Source organism: Dendroctonus ponderosae, unplaced genomic scaffold (assembly GCF_020466585.1).
Source record: "Dendroctonus ponderosae isolate FM_Combo_2020 unplaced genomic scaffold, Dpon_F_20191213v2 Dpon_F_20191213_6, whole genome shotgun sequence".
Taxonomy (NCBI): Eukaryota; Metazoa; Arthropoda; class Insecta; order Coleoptera; family Curculionidae; genus Dendroctonus; species Dendroctonus ponderosae.
The window spans coordinates 12,024,373-12,037,852 of NW_026018814.1; the positions used below are offsets into that span (position 1 = coordinate 12,024,373).

The window sequence follows — 13,480 nt, forward strand, 5'->3', positions numbered from 1 at the left end:
TTTAGTCTTTTTTGCAGTTCACTATTTGACTGTGTGCTTATCATTATTAGGTTTTTGATTCTGTCTCCTTTATTATTAGTTACAGTCATCTGAAAAACATATTGCGTGCCGACACACTGTTTTTTAGTTAAATTCCTGTTTAATATCTTGTGATAATTACCTATAGTTTGCAAAGTACATGCCGAGTTTCTATCTTAATCTAGAAGCAATTGAAGGAAAAATTGTTACCAAAATCATGCAACGCCGACCATATTTTTTAGCCTCTTAATTAACCTATGAGCATAAAATTGTGTTTAAACGTTAATGAAAAAAATGTAATTCACTGGCGCAAATTGCATCATGCAGTATTGTTTCCTCTTTTGACAATGTACTAATTGAGAGATTGTCACTGCTGATGGCAAATAACGAATAATTTACTGGCCAATTATTTATTTAATTTGCCATACTAGTTAGTGAGAGAACACGAATTCTAAGAAAAAGATTTGTGAGCAAGCAAAAAAGAAAAGAAATAAGCCTGAAAATTTCGAAAGAAATAAAAACGGTAGCATCGGGCATCGGTAGAGGGACACGATCTCGAAGGAGCTCGGAATTCGAAGACGAAAAGATAAAATTATAATGTTTTTCTATAAGCGTTATTTTTAATGTAAATATTTTCTATCAAAGATCTGCACAAATTTCTAAAAGTAGTGAAAGATAATTAAATGTATATAAATATGATTCACTCAGTTGTTTATTTTTAAATAATTATTTATTACATTTGGATACAATATTTACGTGCGTTATGGATCAAGCTATGAAAAAGTAAAATTGCATCAATATAAATAGCTAGTAATAGAATCATTTTATATTTACTTCATATTAAAATAATATAATAATAATAATAATAATAAAATAATCGTCAAATTCGTAGGGTTCCAGAATATTTTAGGTAATAAATTTAGGCTTGAAATTAGCTTGACTTAGCTTTTTTTATTAATTTGTCAATATGAAACGACAATGCGAGATTTTCATTCAAATGAACACCCAAAAGCTTGGCATTTTTAAATATATTTCCTTAAGACTGATAATCCTTGAATATCTTTAAAGTTTCGCTGTTTTATTTGAAGTAGCACTAAATTAGTTTCACCCTGCATTTCAAATCAACCGGTTTTGTTGAACCATTCTGTAACCTTCGATGTTAAGTCTTGATCACTGTTTACCAATAGCGATTACCTTCTATTTCCTATTAATAATTCCGTGTCGTCAACCGATTAACGAAAATAACAAAGATTTAAAAAGCGGATATCGAATTCACGAAAGGCAACAGAAAGTAACAATGGTTGACATAAAATCTAACAGAACAGATCTCATTAATCAAAGAGAATAAAATCAAAAAGAATAAAAAATATAATTCAAGCAGGTCAAAGAAGAAAAAATGCGTTTAAAAGTGGACACCTCGGGACGGAAATCTTGACTGATAATTGCGAAATCATTCTGAAGATAGATTGAATGCAAACACGTTCCGGCGATGATAATAAAAGAAAAAGGTCTAGAAATAACAGAAGTAGAAGTTATTCTGGCACTAAAAACACTCAAATGATTCGTGCTCCAGTTTCAAAGACAAATTGCCATTTGACCATTTCTTTGTTGAATGTTTTCACAAATTGTAAAAAACTAGATCGTTATTTACCAAGCGAACAATGAAAAACCACCGCCTTTGCAAAAACGATCGATTTCAAGTTCCTACTAACTTTGGAATTATTGATAAAATAAAATATCCGAATTAGGACAACAGCTGAACAATGTGAAACTATTTCGTCAATTCACAGAACTTAATCAGTGTGTATCATCAGGATTGATAGAACCATTCCGAAGAACCATCAGCAGCACAGATATTTACCATTTCGGTAAATAATTATATGTACTTGAGTCATCGTTGAAATAAATGAATACGTAAGTGCTAACAACAACAATGCAAATATTTCCTCAATCCCAAGTAATAATTCTACTCATCTTGTAGGTTGGCGATTCGTATCTGTGCCATTCTGAATAATGCATAAAGCTTAACATTTTAAATGTATTGGAAAATCAAGATTTCATAATGTTTTCCTTCGCAATATAAACACGTCAATTTAGCCGAACAAGTTGTGGTTTCACATGGAAAAGGGATTTTCCTTCCATCGACGAATAGCCAGGCTTGGATGCTTGCTGAATTCATAATTCAGTTAAGAAATCCTGCAGCTAAGTGAATAATAAACGAGAGGTGGACAAGAACTCCTAAGCTCGTATTTGTTATACATACGACTTTATAATTTAATACTAACTACGTTTTTCAGAGGAATTAATTACATAAATTGATAGGAGCATTAAATTGGTTGATTTTTATTAGCGGCCGCACCCTTGTGAAGAAAATGTCAGTGGCATAAGCAAACATCCCAAGCTGGAGACAACGCATTCTTTACGTATCAGTTCGCCTTGAACTATCTATAGCTATGCAATTACATTACTTTTCGAAACGTTGGCTCAATCGATAGCTAGCTTGCAATATCATATGTATTATTAAGTAATTACAATTTTCTCAAATATTTTATAATATGAGTTATAGTTAGGCTATTTATTTGGAAACTGCTATTGAAAGAAATATACCTGCAGTAATTACATTTTCTTTGAATTAACTTAAATGGCAATCAGATTCCTTCGGAATAGGAATAGGAATCACTATGCGCAAAATAAAACCAACGTCGCAAACCTGGGATAACGCGCAAAACGTCCAAAAAAACATTATTATTAAGAACTTATAAATAAATAATCAAACGAGTTAAGCTTTTGCGACTATTGCAAGCTGGTGAGCTTTTCAGTTCAATTACGATGTAGATTTTTATAAATGTGTGCTTTAAAAACAGGTCAATCAGTAGAAGTTTTTAAGATGATTTTTAAAATAAAATGTTGAAAGAGACTGCCGCAGTTCTTTGCACACATTTATACCGGAATAACTTTCTTGCGCCCCAGTTTTACTTTCAAGTATACTTGCTTATTCTTCAACGTTTTTATCTAAAAGACGTGTACATGTGAAGAGTTGATCTGTACAGCTGTTTTTGAGATACGGGATTTAAAAATTATACTTCGGAATATATCAACAAGAAAAGGCTAATTACATATAAATTATGTTCAAGCAAAGTAATTTGAACGATCTGGAGCATTGACCTAAAGCTCTTTAACGTAGGGCAGATTAATTGGGATTTTAAAGGGTTAGTAGCTTCGCTTAATTTAATTTGAGTTTTTTAAATTAAAAATTAAATTAAATTAAAACTTCAGTGGGTCTGGGTTAATATTGTATATCAAAAAATATATATTTTTTATTCTAGTAGTTCTAAAACGGCTCCTCACATTAACTCTTGTCAGGTTTATCTGTTTGAGAGTAACAAGTTTTATTTAATAGCAAAATATAATTTGTTATTGTGTTATAGATTATTCTGATTTATTTTCCTGACTGCTTGTATTTGTTATGATATTCCTATCTTTCCTGCGTCTCAGTCAAAGTGTGAAGTAAATATTTTGAAATTGGTTTATTTCATTACGTTTCGGCGAGACAACTGTACCATCATCAGATATAAAATTTACACAAACTATAAACACCAATTCACAATTAAAACATGTTGTATAAAAACTATAATTTACAAAGTGTTAAAACATTCATTAGTTTTGGAGGAAAAAAATCCTTACTTAATGATATACACTAAATAAATAATAATAAAAAACTTACTTCATAATTGGTAAAAATCTATTATAGATTGTGCAAAGTACCGCAAGTAGCTCTCTGCATTTTATGATGATAGTGAGTGAATGAAGTCATATAACTTAATTATACTTTTTCATAGTATATGATTATTAATAACAAATTACAAAACTCAATTACTTTTAACAAGGAAATACAAATAAATTGAATCGTATGCTGGAATCAGTTTGTGTTGCTTATAACTTCAACATAAAATAAATTAAATATGTACCTATTTTATTTAAGTTTAAGTAATTTAAGACAAAAGCAGCATTTAATAAAGCAACAGCAGATTTCGATGAATTTTCGAGGTCTGAATACATTTACATTGTCAGCTTTAATATCTTATACAATTACATGTTATTTAAATTTAAAAAATCAGCGAATTGTAAGAATTGTCATATTGGATAAGGCATTTATGGAATGAAGCGGGAATTTACTCGGTCTATGACAAAGCCATGTTTGTCTGGAACAAGACGGAAATCGATATATTCTCGAGATGCGAGAACTTTCGCAGTGTCTTTTGGTAGGTTGACATTGAAATCGCATTAGTTTCGAACGAACGCAAATCTGCAACTCGAATAAAATTGAATCGAAACCAAGCATTAAGTTTAAGAAGAATTATAATATACTTTAATTAACTCACCTCTAACTAAAAATTATTCGAGGTTATCCAAAATAGCATAACATATGTTTCCAGTATTCAGTTTACTTACTTTGAAACTTGGAAATTGATTGTAAAAATTGATCTCATAGATGTAGACTCTCATAGACAAATCAGCATCAGCTTCATTAATAAGAAATAATTATTTCAACATATGTCTTAACTGTTGGCATTGTTGTGAACTAGCATTCTCTGATATCAAGCACCAACGCAAAACGAGATTGATTTTTTTGCCAGTAGAAGAAATACCGATTTTGGGTGCGGGTATCTTGATGCAAAGGGAGCGCAAGGACAAATATTTTTATATGAGAAAAGCGCGTATCAAGTTCGCGAAATAGAAATGGCAATAAAAAACCAAAGCTAGACAAAGTGCATGGTCGGATGGTCGTGGATGGTGGAAATGGTAGAGTACCTTCTGTCAACTATTCTCGGCCTAATAGACTAGTTGCCGATTTAACAGCACCACGCGCGGGCAGTGCATCGCCGAAGAAGTACCATCATCATCCAATTCGCAAAATTGTGGTAATCATTTACTGCGCCGGTATTTTTTATTTTTTTTAAGTTCATTATTACTATAGGTAGGTGTATTTTTTGTTGTTTTTCAATCTCGATGAAATTGAAATAAAATTTGTTTAGGTTTTGGGGAGAGCAATTTAAATATTATACTCTTCAATTTTTTAAACCTGCCGATTTTTATTGTTATGTAGCAAAATGTTGTTAATAATTTAAAAATTTATATTGGTTACACATTAAAGCGCCTGAATTGAAGTTTAAAAGAATCAATTTAGTTTTTGTTCACTTTTTTATTTGATTCGGTATAGTCTAGTAGCAATTCTAATTMAAAATGAAAATAAGTGCCTGTTTTGTAGTAWGTTTCTTTGCAATTTCTCATTTATTTACACGTTTATTTTATTTGCTTTCAAAATTTAAAAAAGTCTATTTTAACRTTTTTAATTTTTGTTTTCAAGGAATTATTAGCACATGAATTAAAATCGATTTTTGGAATTTTAAAGTAGCAACTTTGGCTTCTTCGAACCAATAATTCATTAGAATTTATGAAATTTATTAATTATTCTGTAAAAGTCGATTTGAGCTTTGCACTCCCATTCCTGTCATAAAAATTGAACCAAAATAATATTTCAKAGAAACGAATTTTTTTTGYAAATTTCCCGAATAATGATCAATATTACAAGATAATTTTYCTCCAAAGTTTTTAACACCCATGTACAATGAAGAACCATGTTTTGATASCATGCACATCGACGATTAAATATTACCMCTAACGCTTCTCACAGGAGCCGCAGAACTAAGGATAGAATGAATGAACTATGAATATTACATAAGGTTTTTATAAATTTTACAATTRCATTTTCAATTCAAGTTTTTATTAAGTAAAATAATTTATTCTGGTAAAATCAATTGAGGAAGTYTTTTTGAGRYCACATTTCATAAATCTTCTATAAATRYATATAATCATTKTGATAATATGTAGTTGGTAATATTATTTTGTAATCGCCSRATTTTGAGAATGAATCCTTAGGTTTCWCCTTTAGTTGCTTTTAAAAAAAATAGGTTTCCAAACAATAAAAAAAATCACTTATTTRKMACAAAAWTCWAATWYGAAGWTARGACKTAGAWMAMTYCGAACMGRTTTTTAAATATTWRCTTWTYWATAAMAMWWATCTAATATGAAAACGCGTGCTGTGGCTTCGATAAATATATTTTTTWAAATAAGAACAGATTAAAGTACCTTGATTCCCTGTTTGAATAGTCTACTGAAAAATCTTTTCAASTAATAAAGTTCGATAAAACAATGACGATTCAAAAATACCAAAAATGATTGAAAACRCTTGTACTGTACACTATGTAAAATATTTAAAATGAATTAATTTACTTTTTGCATCATTTGCATTTTCACTTTAGCAGAATTGAAGAAATGCGTCAACTCTGTTCAACTTCACTTTTTGCTTATTTCAATCTTACTTTGCTCTAATCCTTAACCATTATATTTTGTTATAACAGTCTGTGCTACTGTTTTTATGTATGTAACTTCAGTTGCTCTTTGAATTTACGCTTTTCGTAAAAATCGGCTTATTAGATTTCAATCCGAATATGAGGAAACTTTCCGCATCTTCGTGCCATTTGTAGGAGCGTGATGGGTCAAGATAATTCGTTGCTTGCGTGATTAAAATTAACTTTTGATCAAATTCGTCTCTGGAAAAAGTGCAAATTAAACAGTTCATAGTTTTTATTTATTCAATGGGTACTAGTTTGTAATATCAATTTTGGCCAATTATCTGCAGGAACATTTTTTCTCGTGATGCTTGACAAATCAAATTACAGTCAAATAATAGTCCACTTACTATTTAATGTTATTAAACTTTAAAAATTGAGTTTTACATAATTTATAAATTGTTCCATCCAAAAATCCATATACTGTTATGTCCATATACCTATATGTCTGAAATAACAAAATAAACCAAAACTGCATAAATATTTGATTAATTGTAAACTTATGTATGCTCATGTATAATGATTATTATGTTATTATTTATGTTTTCTAATGTATTCAACAAACCTTAATCCAACTATGGGACAGATAGTCATTTATGCTAATTGGTTGGCAAAATACATGGAAAATGAGCAATTACATTCATGCATATTCATTTAATGGGTTTCTGGCAGCAAAACCGAGTATATCGAAATTTTTCTTAACAATACAAAAGTGACCTTTGCATATTTCTAGATTTACGGAGTTTTGAAGGTTTTGACAGTTTTGCAATTGCCATTGTTTGAGAAGAATATCCTGATCATATTGGGCGATAATGAAGAATGCTGTTGGTAGAAGTAGGTCCATTATGACTAATGTTTTTCCATTAGAAAAACGAAAATTCGTTTCAAATTTTCTACGCTTACGCAGACAAACATTATTTAATAAATAGTGCATGTAATATCTGAATTACATACATAATTAAAGATTTTATACAGCAGGCAACAGACGGTCAAAAAATTATAAAGAACTAATTACCTAAATCCGATTTTTCGCCAACTCAAGCCTAAAATAAGACATTGTTTTTCCCTCATTGTTGCCTGACTTTACTTGCTGACAAAACAGTAATTGACGACCTTTACCGTTTACACGGATATGAAGTGTGTAATCCGTTACCAGAAAGTATAGACTTGAAGGTGATTATTCGCTCTTTACGCCCGCCTGCCTCTCGGAAGAAAAACCTAACGGAAATTCGAACATCCGCAAGAGAAATTCAAAACCGTGATGATCTAGAATCTAGAAGGCAAAAACATACAAAATGTTGCTTAATGTGTAAGAAATAAATCGAACTCGTTTCATTTTGATTCCACAAAAAGTTTCAAATCAAGATACTGTCTGCATCAATTACCGATGAATCTCCGAGCCCCTCGAGGAAGTTGAATAATAAGTGTTGGAAGCTTTGCTTAAATATCAGCAGAAATCACTCTCGAAAAATCCACGCATCCAGCACAAATCCACCTTGTGCAAACAAGATAACTTAGAAGAAACTTTCGGTGAAATGTAGTTCTGCAAAATTAACACAGATGAGAAACTCCCAAAAAGTTGCCAATCATAATTTTTTGAATTTGAATTGTTAAATATATTTTTTTAAATTAGAATTTGTTCTCGTTTTCTGCATGAGGAAGTGCTACACTTTTCTGTTCTCTTATTGCCCTATTCCTGCCAATATTACGTTTGTTAGAGTAAAAGAACTGTCCCATCTGCTTTGGATGAATTTAAAAAGTTTTATAAAACTATGTGTTTTGCTTCCAGCTGGAACAGCTTCCATATCATCAAGCTAAGAGAAAGTACAATGCTGAAATTTCAACACCGTTAATTTAGATAAATCTGGAAGTGCATGTGGAAACGATGCAATTAATATGGAGCAGAGTGAAAGCATGATCTGTCCCATAAATGGGGCCGATAAATCACAGAATTTATAAAAATGCGGGGGCTGATTGGGCGGTATCTGTTAACCGCCTGTTTTGTCATGGTTAGTGCATATGACGCGGCTAATAAACTGGTAAGTGAAAAATTGGGTAATACCATACAATTTTATTGGTTTTATTGTTATCGTCGTATGGTGCGGCATGAGATTTTTTCGTCCAAAATTCGAGCCTATACAGTGCATGGAATACATAAGTAATCCTAACAAAAATGCACCTGACTAGTTTCAGCAATTTTCAATTAAACTGTTTTTATTATAAGGAGGTCGGTCAGTAAATTGAAGAGAAATATATTTTCGTTTTTATACAAATATTTACTTACCTCTTCAAAGTGTTTAAATTTGTTTAGATAATACTTATATTACTTTAAATACAAAACTTAAAAAGCTTTTCATTTGTTTGTGCCAGGTCTTGTATTGTTTTTTTTGTGCGTTGTTCTATGTCTTCATGTTCTTACGTGTCATTCGCTTTGTCTATAAAATGATTTGATTTGCGTTGAAACTTGAGGACATATATCATATTTATTGCCATGTTTGTTGATGCTTGTGTAACATAGTGCAAATTTAACACGTGATTTTTTACTTGAGCAAAACACTTTCCAATTACCAAAAATTTTAATAACTCAAAACAGGTAACGTAAATATGCATGCATAAATTTACTAAATTTGAAAAGATCATACAATGTAATTGCTTGATCCATTGAAAAAGTCAGTAAGCCATCGAACCGTATTACGCACCAGTAACTTTCGTAAATGATTAAAACTTTGTAAATTTTGTTAATATTTGCATGCTCCGGCTATAAGCAGGTACCTACTTTCGCCTTGTTTTTTAATTCCCAATTTAAACATTCAAGTTACAATATTGCGAATTTTAGCTATCAAATTTAATAAAAAAAAAAGTTTTTTCAGTTTGAGTTTACCTATATAATGCGAAATACAAAAGCCAATTGCATAATACCAAGTTACGCCAATGTATTAAAAAATATATTTGAAACACTTGATATGTTAGCAAGATCACAGGTACAAAAATTAACAGTGTTCTATTTGAAAAAAAATTGGTATTTAGATTAATCAGGTAACTTCCAAGAGAAATTTGCGGTTAGATCGTCGCTCATTTGCCCCAAAGAAGAAATCTGATTATTAATTCGTCACACGTTTTATTATTAATACCAACTGACATGTGCTTTCTAATAATCAGTTGTAGTCAAATAACCGGCAATAAAAGTAAATAATACGTTTACCACCGTGAAATTTAATAGTGTGTTAGAAACGCCTCATTTGCTTGCGATCAAAGCTAATTTAAAAACTAATAAATATCTACTATAGTGGTGCTTAATTTACATTTTGAGGAAAAAGAAGATTTGCATAATCTTCATTGAACTTTTAGATATAAATTATATTATTATATTATTATAACTTATCTACAACTTTTAGATAGTTATCAGATTAAACACCTAAAATTAAAGTGAAAAATTGGCGCAAACTTGAAAACATAAATTAAAATAACAGATTTTAACGAAAAATTGGAATGAAGGTTAATGTTTACGATTATGTTTCTCACATCTGCTAATTTTTGTTGGAATTTGTTGATAATGACTACGCGTTAATTCCAAAGTCTGCCTGGAATGGTCATATTCGCAACAAAAATGTGATCTAGTTTAATTTTTTATTGTTATTCAATGTGCTAAAAATACCTTAATAAACTCAGTTTCATTGCATTAGATAGTAAGTTGAGAAGCATTAGGACCGGCACGCATTACAATAATTACCTACACTTAACGGGAAATCGGTAATGAATTAATTACTTCTTAAAATTTGCATAGAGCTAAATAATAGCGAATTACAAAAGTTGCTGTATTAATTACATACTACCCAACAAAAGATTTATCAATCTTCTTATTGATGCTAATTATCAAGCAAGTATGGTCGGTAAATTTCACTTGAGAACTTCTAGTTGCACATCGTGACTTTAATCTGAATGTGAATACATTTTTTATTGCATTCTCCACATGTTTAATGATCAGCTTTCTTGCAATAAAATAGGCTGAATATAATGAGCTTTAAACAACAGATAAAACGTGAATCCAAAGGAAATTTTCCAGAATTTCCTGATTTAATTCAAATTAATTGTTTGATTGATATAGTAAAGCAGTTACAGGACTGTTAAATATCTAAAGTGTTTGCTGATCAGTTTTGTTTAAAACATTTCGGCTATAGGAACGACTTATGAGGGTTTTCACTTGAAAATAAAACTGATTTCAAACAAATTCGATCAATTGCTTTTTGCTGAGCAAGTTGCAAGCCACGGACTCAAAAATAACTATCCAGTTTGCAAGTAACTGATTCACTAATCCACTTTTAACAGCATAACAAAATGTTAACGATTGAAATCCAAATATTTCAGCTTGATTAGTAGGTTAGTATAATAGATTAGCGATAAATACCTTTTTAACTCTTAGTGGTTTTCGCTATAAATAGACAGCACAATTTAAGGTTAGTATATAAGGTGATGAGGAAAGAAAATAGTCGTAAATATCGTCTAGATCAACCGTCTATAAAGGTTACGCATCAATTTGCTAAATTACTAACAGAAAAATGCAACCCACTTTCTATAAGATCACAGGACGACATGCTCTCATTTACTGTATGTATACAAACAACTACTCAAGAATTTGTCACTAATATAAAGCAACATCAAGTGAATGAAAGTAATGGCCAGTTGCGGAATAAAACCACAGCTAACAAAGGAGTTTTTCAGGCTTTTAGGCCGTCGTAAAAAAGAAATTCCTCCCGACGTTTCGCATGCACAAGTGACTTTTAGAGGTGCTACACTTGAAAGCCTGCACTGATATGCAGATGTTATTTAAAAGTAAACTTTTGAGCGAAGCACCTCTGTAGATGCAAACCACTTGCAGGAGGAAAGAAGCCTAAAAGGCACAAAACTTATCAGTTTTACACACCACAAGTAGTTATGGAGTAAAATTAGTTGATAAACATATTAGATAATTTAATTAAATTTGTTCTCAAATATAATAGATCAAATTTTAATCGGCATACAAAATAAAACGAAATTTAACAGAAGTATAGGCAACAATCAAAAATATTTTTTCGACCATTACTGATACTTTTTAAAATTAGTACATTCACTTTTTTTCTAGTGTTACTGTAGGGTTACTTCTCATTGATTTCTTTGTTTAACTGTTAATTCATAATTTTTCTTTATTTCAATCTAGTATGATATGAATACTGCAGAGATACATATTTTATATCTAATTCTATTTGTTGAAACATCACTGAATTTGTCATACTTTGATTTATTTATAAAATATTACAAGCGAGCTTGTTTACCTTATTTTTGGAGCTTTTAAATATGTATATGTATGAGACAGGACGTTTTTACTCAAAATTTAGTTTATAAATGTTTCCATTTTTAATATAAATGGCTCAACAAAATGAATGTTACACAGCTAAATTTTCCTTAGCTTTGGATGTGGATAAGGTCTGATTACTATAAGCTATTTGGTTTCTGTTTGAAGCTTCATTTAGCCCCATTGGTTTTCTGTTCGTCAGTGTTTTTCGCTTTTTTTGGCCAAATTTTCTACAGGGCGGCAAACGAAAAATGCTACTTTTTGCGCAAAGTTCGGCATGCTCATAGTTGGGTAAAAATTGTTTTTTTTTGGACGCCAACCCCAAAAGTTCAAAGATGAACCAAATAGATCGAAACGGTTTTTTAATTTTTCGGCTACAGCGTTCGTTTACAGGGTGGTCTCAAAAATCTGTTTTTTGGTTTTGCAGCGATCAATTATCTGCTCTTGGTCCTATTTTCACGATCCTGAGCTCATTTTGAAGCTGAAACTTTATAAACAATCTAAGACAAAAATTTGATATACATATACAGTTAATATTTAGAGAAAAAATTACCTCAATCAGAATTTTCTCCGAAATTTGTGATTCTGGAAGTTTTTCAACTAAGTGAAGTTTAGTGTTTACTTATTATTAAGTTTATAATTTATTAAATATTCAAAAGAAAAAAAACCATCACTGCAATACCAAAATGTTGTTTTTAAAGACCATTCTATAAATACACAAGATGAACGAAAAATTCAAAAACTTTTTTCGAGGTCTTAATGCCTGTGGTGTCAAAATATAAAAAAAAAACATTTTTTTTGTTCAACTGAGGATGTGGAACTTTCCTCAATTTTGCGTTGTTGTATTTGCCACTCTGTAGAAAATTTTGCTGAAGCACAAATTTTTTGCAAAAACATGCACTAACCGAAAAAGAACTGAACTAAACAACGCTACAAACAAAAATTAAATCGCCAAGTTTGTCACTGCAACGTTGATTTTGTTAAACAGTTTATTCATGGATGCGGAGACACACAGAAAATGTGCTTAATTTAATTTAGAAATAGAGGAAAATCAATGGATTAGTCTGAAAGAAATTACTCTTGTTAGAAATTGGAGATGTAAATTTACTCATCATTGTAACTGGCGCTCGAAAATGATTAATTAAATGGCTTGCCGCTTTGCAAACAGCATTACTTAATATGGCAAGATGTTTAAATAATTAAAAGAAAAGTCGTTACATAAATGCGGGAACATTCACATTAGCGAATTAGGTAAGCGATGTTCACACAGTTTATGTACTTCGAAATTGCTCGTTTCATCTCAGTGCCCTTCATAACCCAAATGGCGCGAATTTAAATAGTTGCATTGTTTTTGCTAGTTGTAACTGCATAATCATCGTCTATCTAGATGCGAAACGCGACAATTTCGTTTTGACTGTTTTATTATGTGAATCGATAACGGTATGTCTGGTTTTTTTTATTACAATAATTACGTGACATTGCTAATTTTATGTAAAACAAATTAAAATAATAGTCACTTTTATTTGCTTTCCCTCGCAGGGTTGTATTTGCTCGACAATAGTTCTAATATACAAACATATTCCCTAATAATATTCGTTCTAAATTGGCCCAAGTAATTATTTTTTACGCTTTGATTAGAGATGCCTTAAAAACAATATTTTCGCAGGTTTTACCTTCATTCCTGAAAATTAATTAATGCTCGCAAAAAAAAGCTACCGGA

General features: G+C 30.7%; 1 protein-coding gene across 1 annotated transcript in view; it reads left to right on the forward strand.

The window, feature by feature from the left end:
* Window positions 1-4,787: 4,787 nt before the first annotated feature.
* Window positions 4,788-13,480, forward strand: part of LOC109545148 (A disintegrin and metalloproteinase with thrombospondin motifs adt-1) — a 30,677-nt gene continuing 21,984 nt past the window's right edge. Inside the window, exons 1-2 of the mRNA XM_019915662.2 lie at window positions 4,788-4,996; window positions 8,221-8,470. Coding sequence (XP_019771221.2) covers window positions 8,393-8,470 — 78 coding nt within the window. The 5' untranslated portion in view covers window positions 4,788-4,996; window positions 8,221-8,392. The remainder of the gene's footprint in view (window positions 4,997-8,220; window positions 8,471-13,480) is intronic.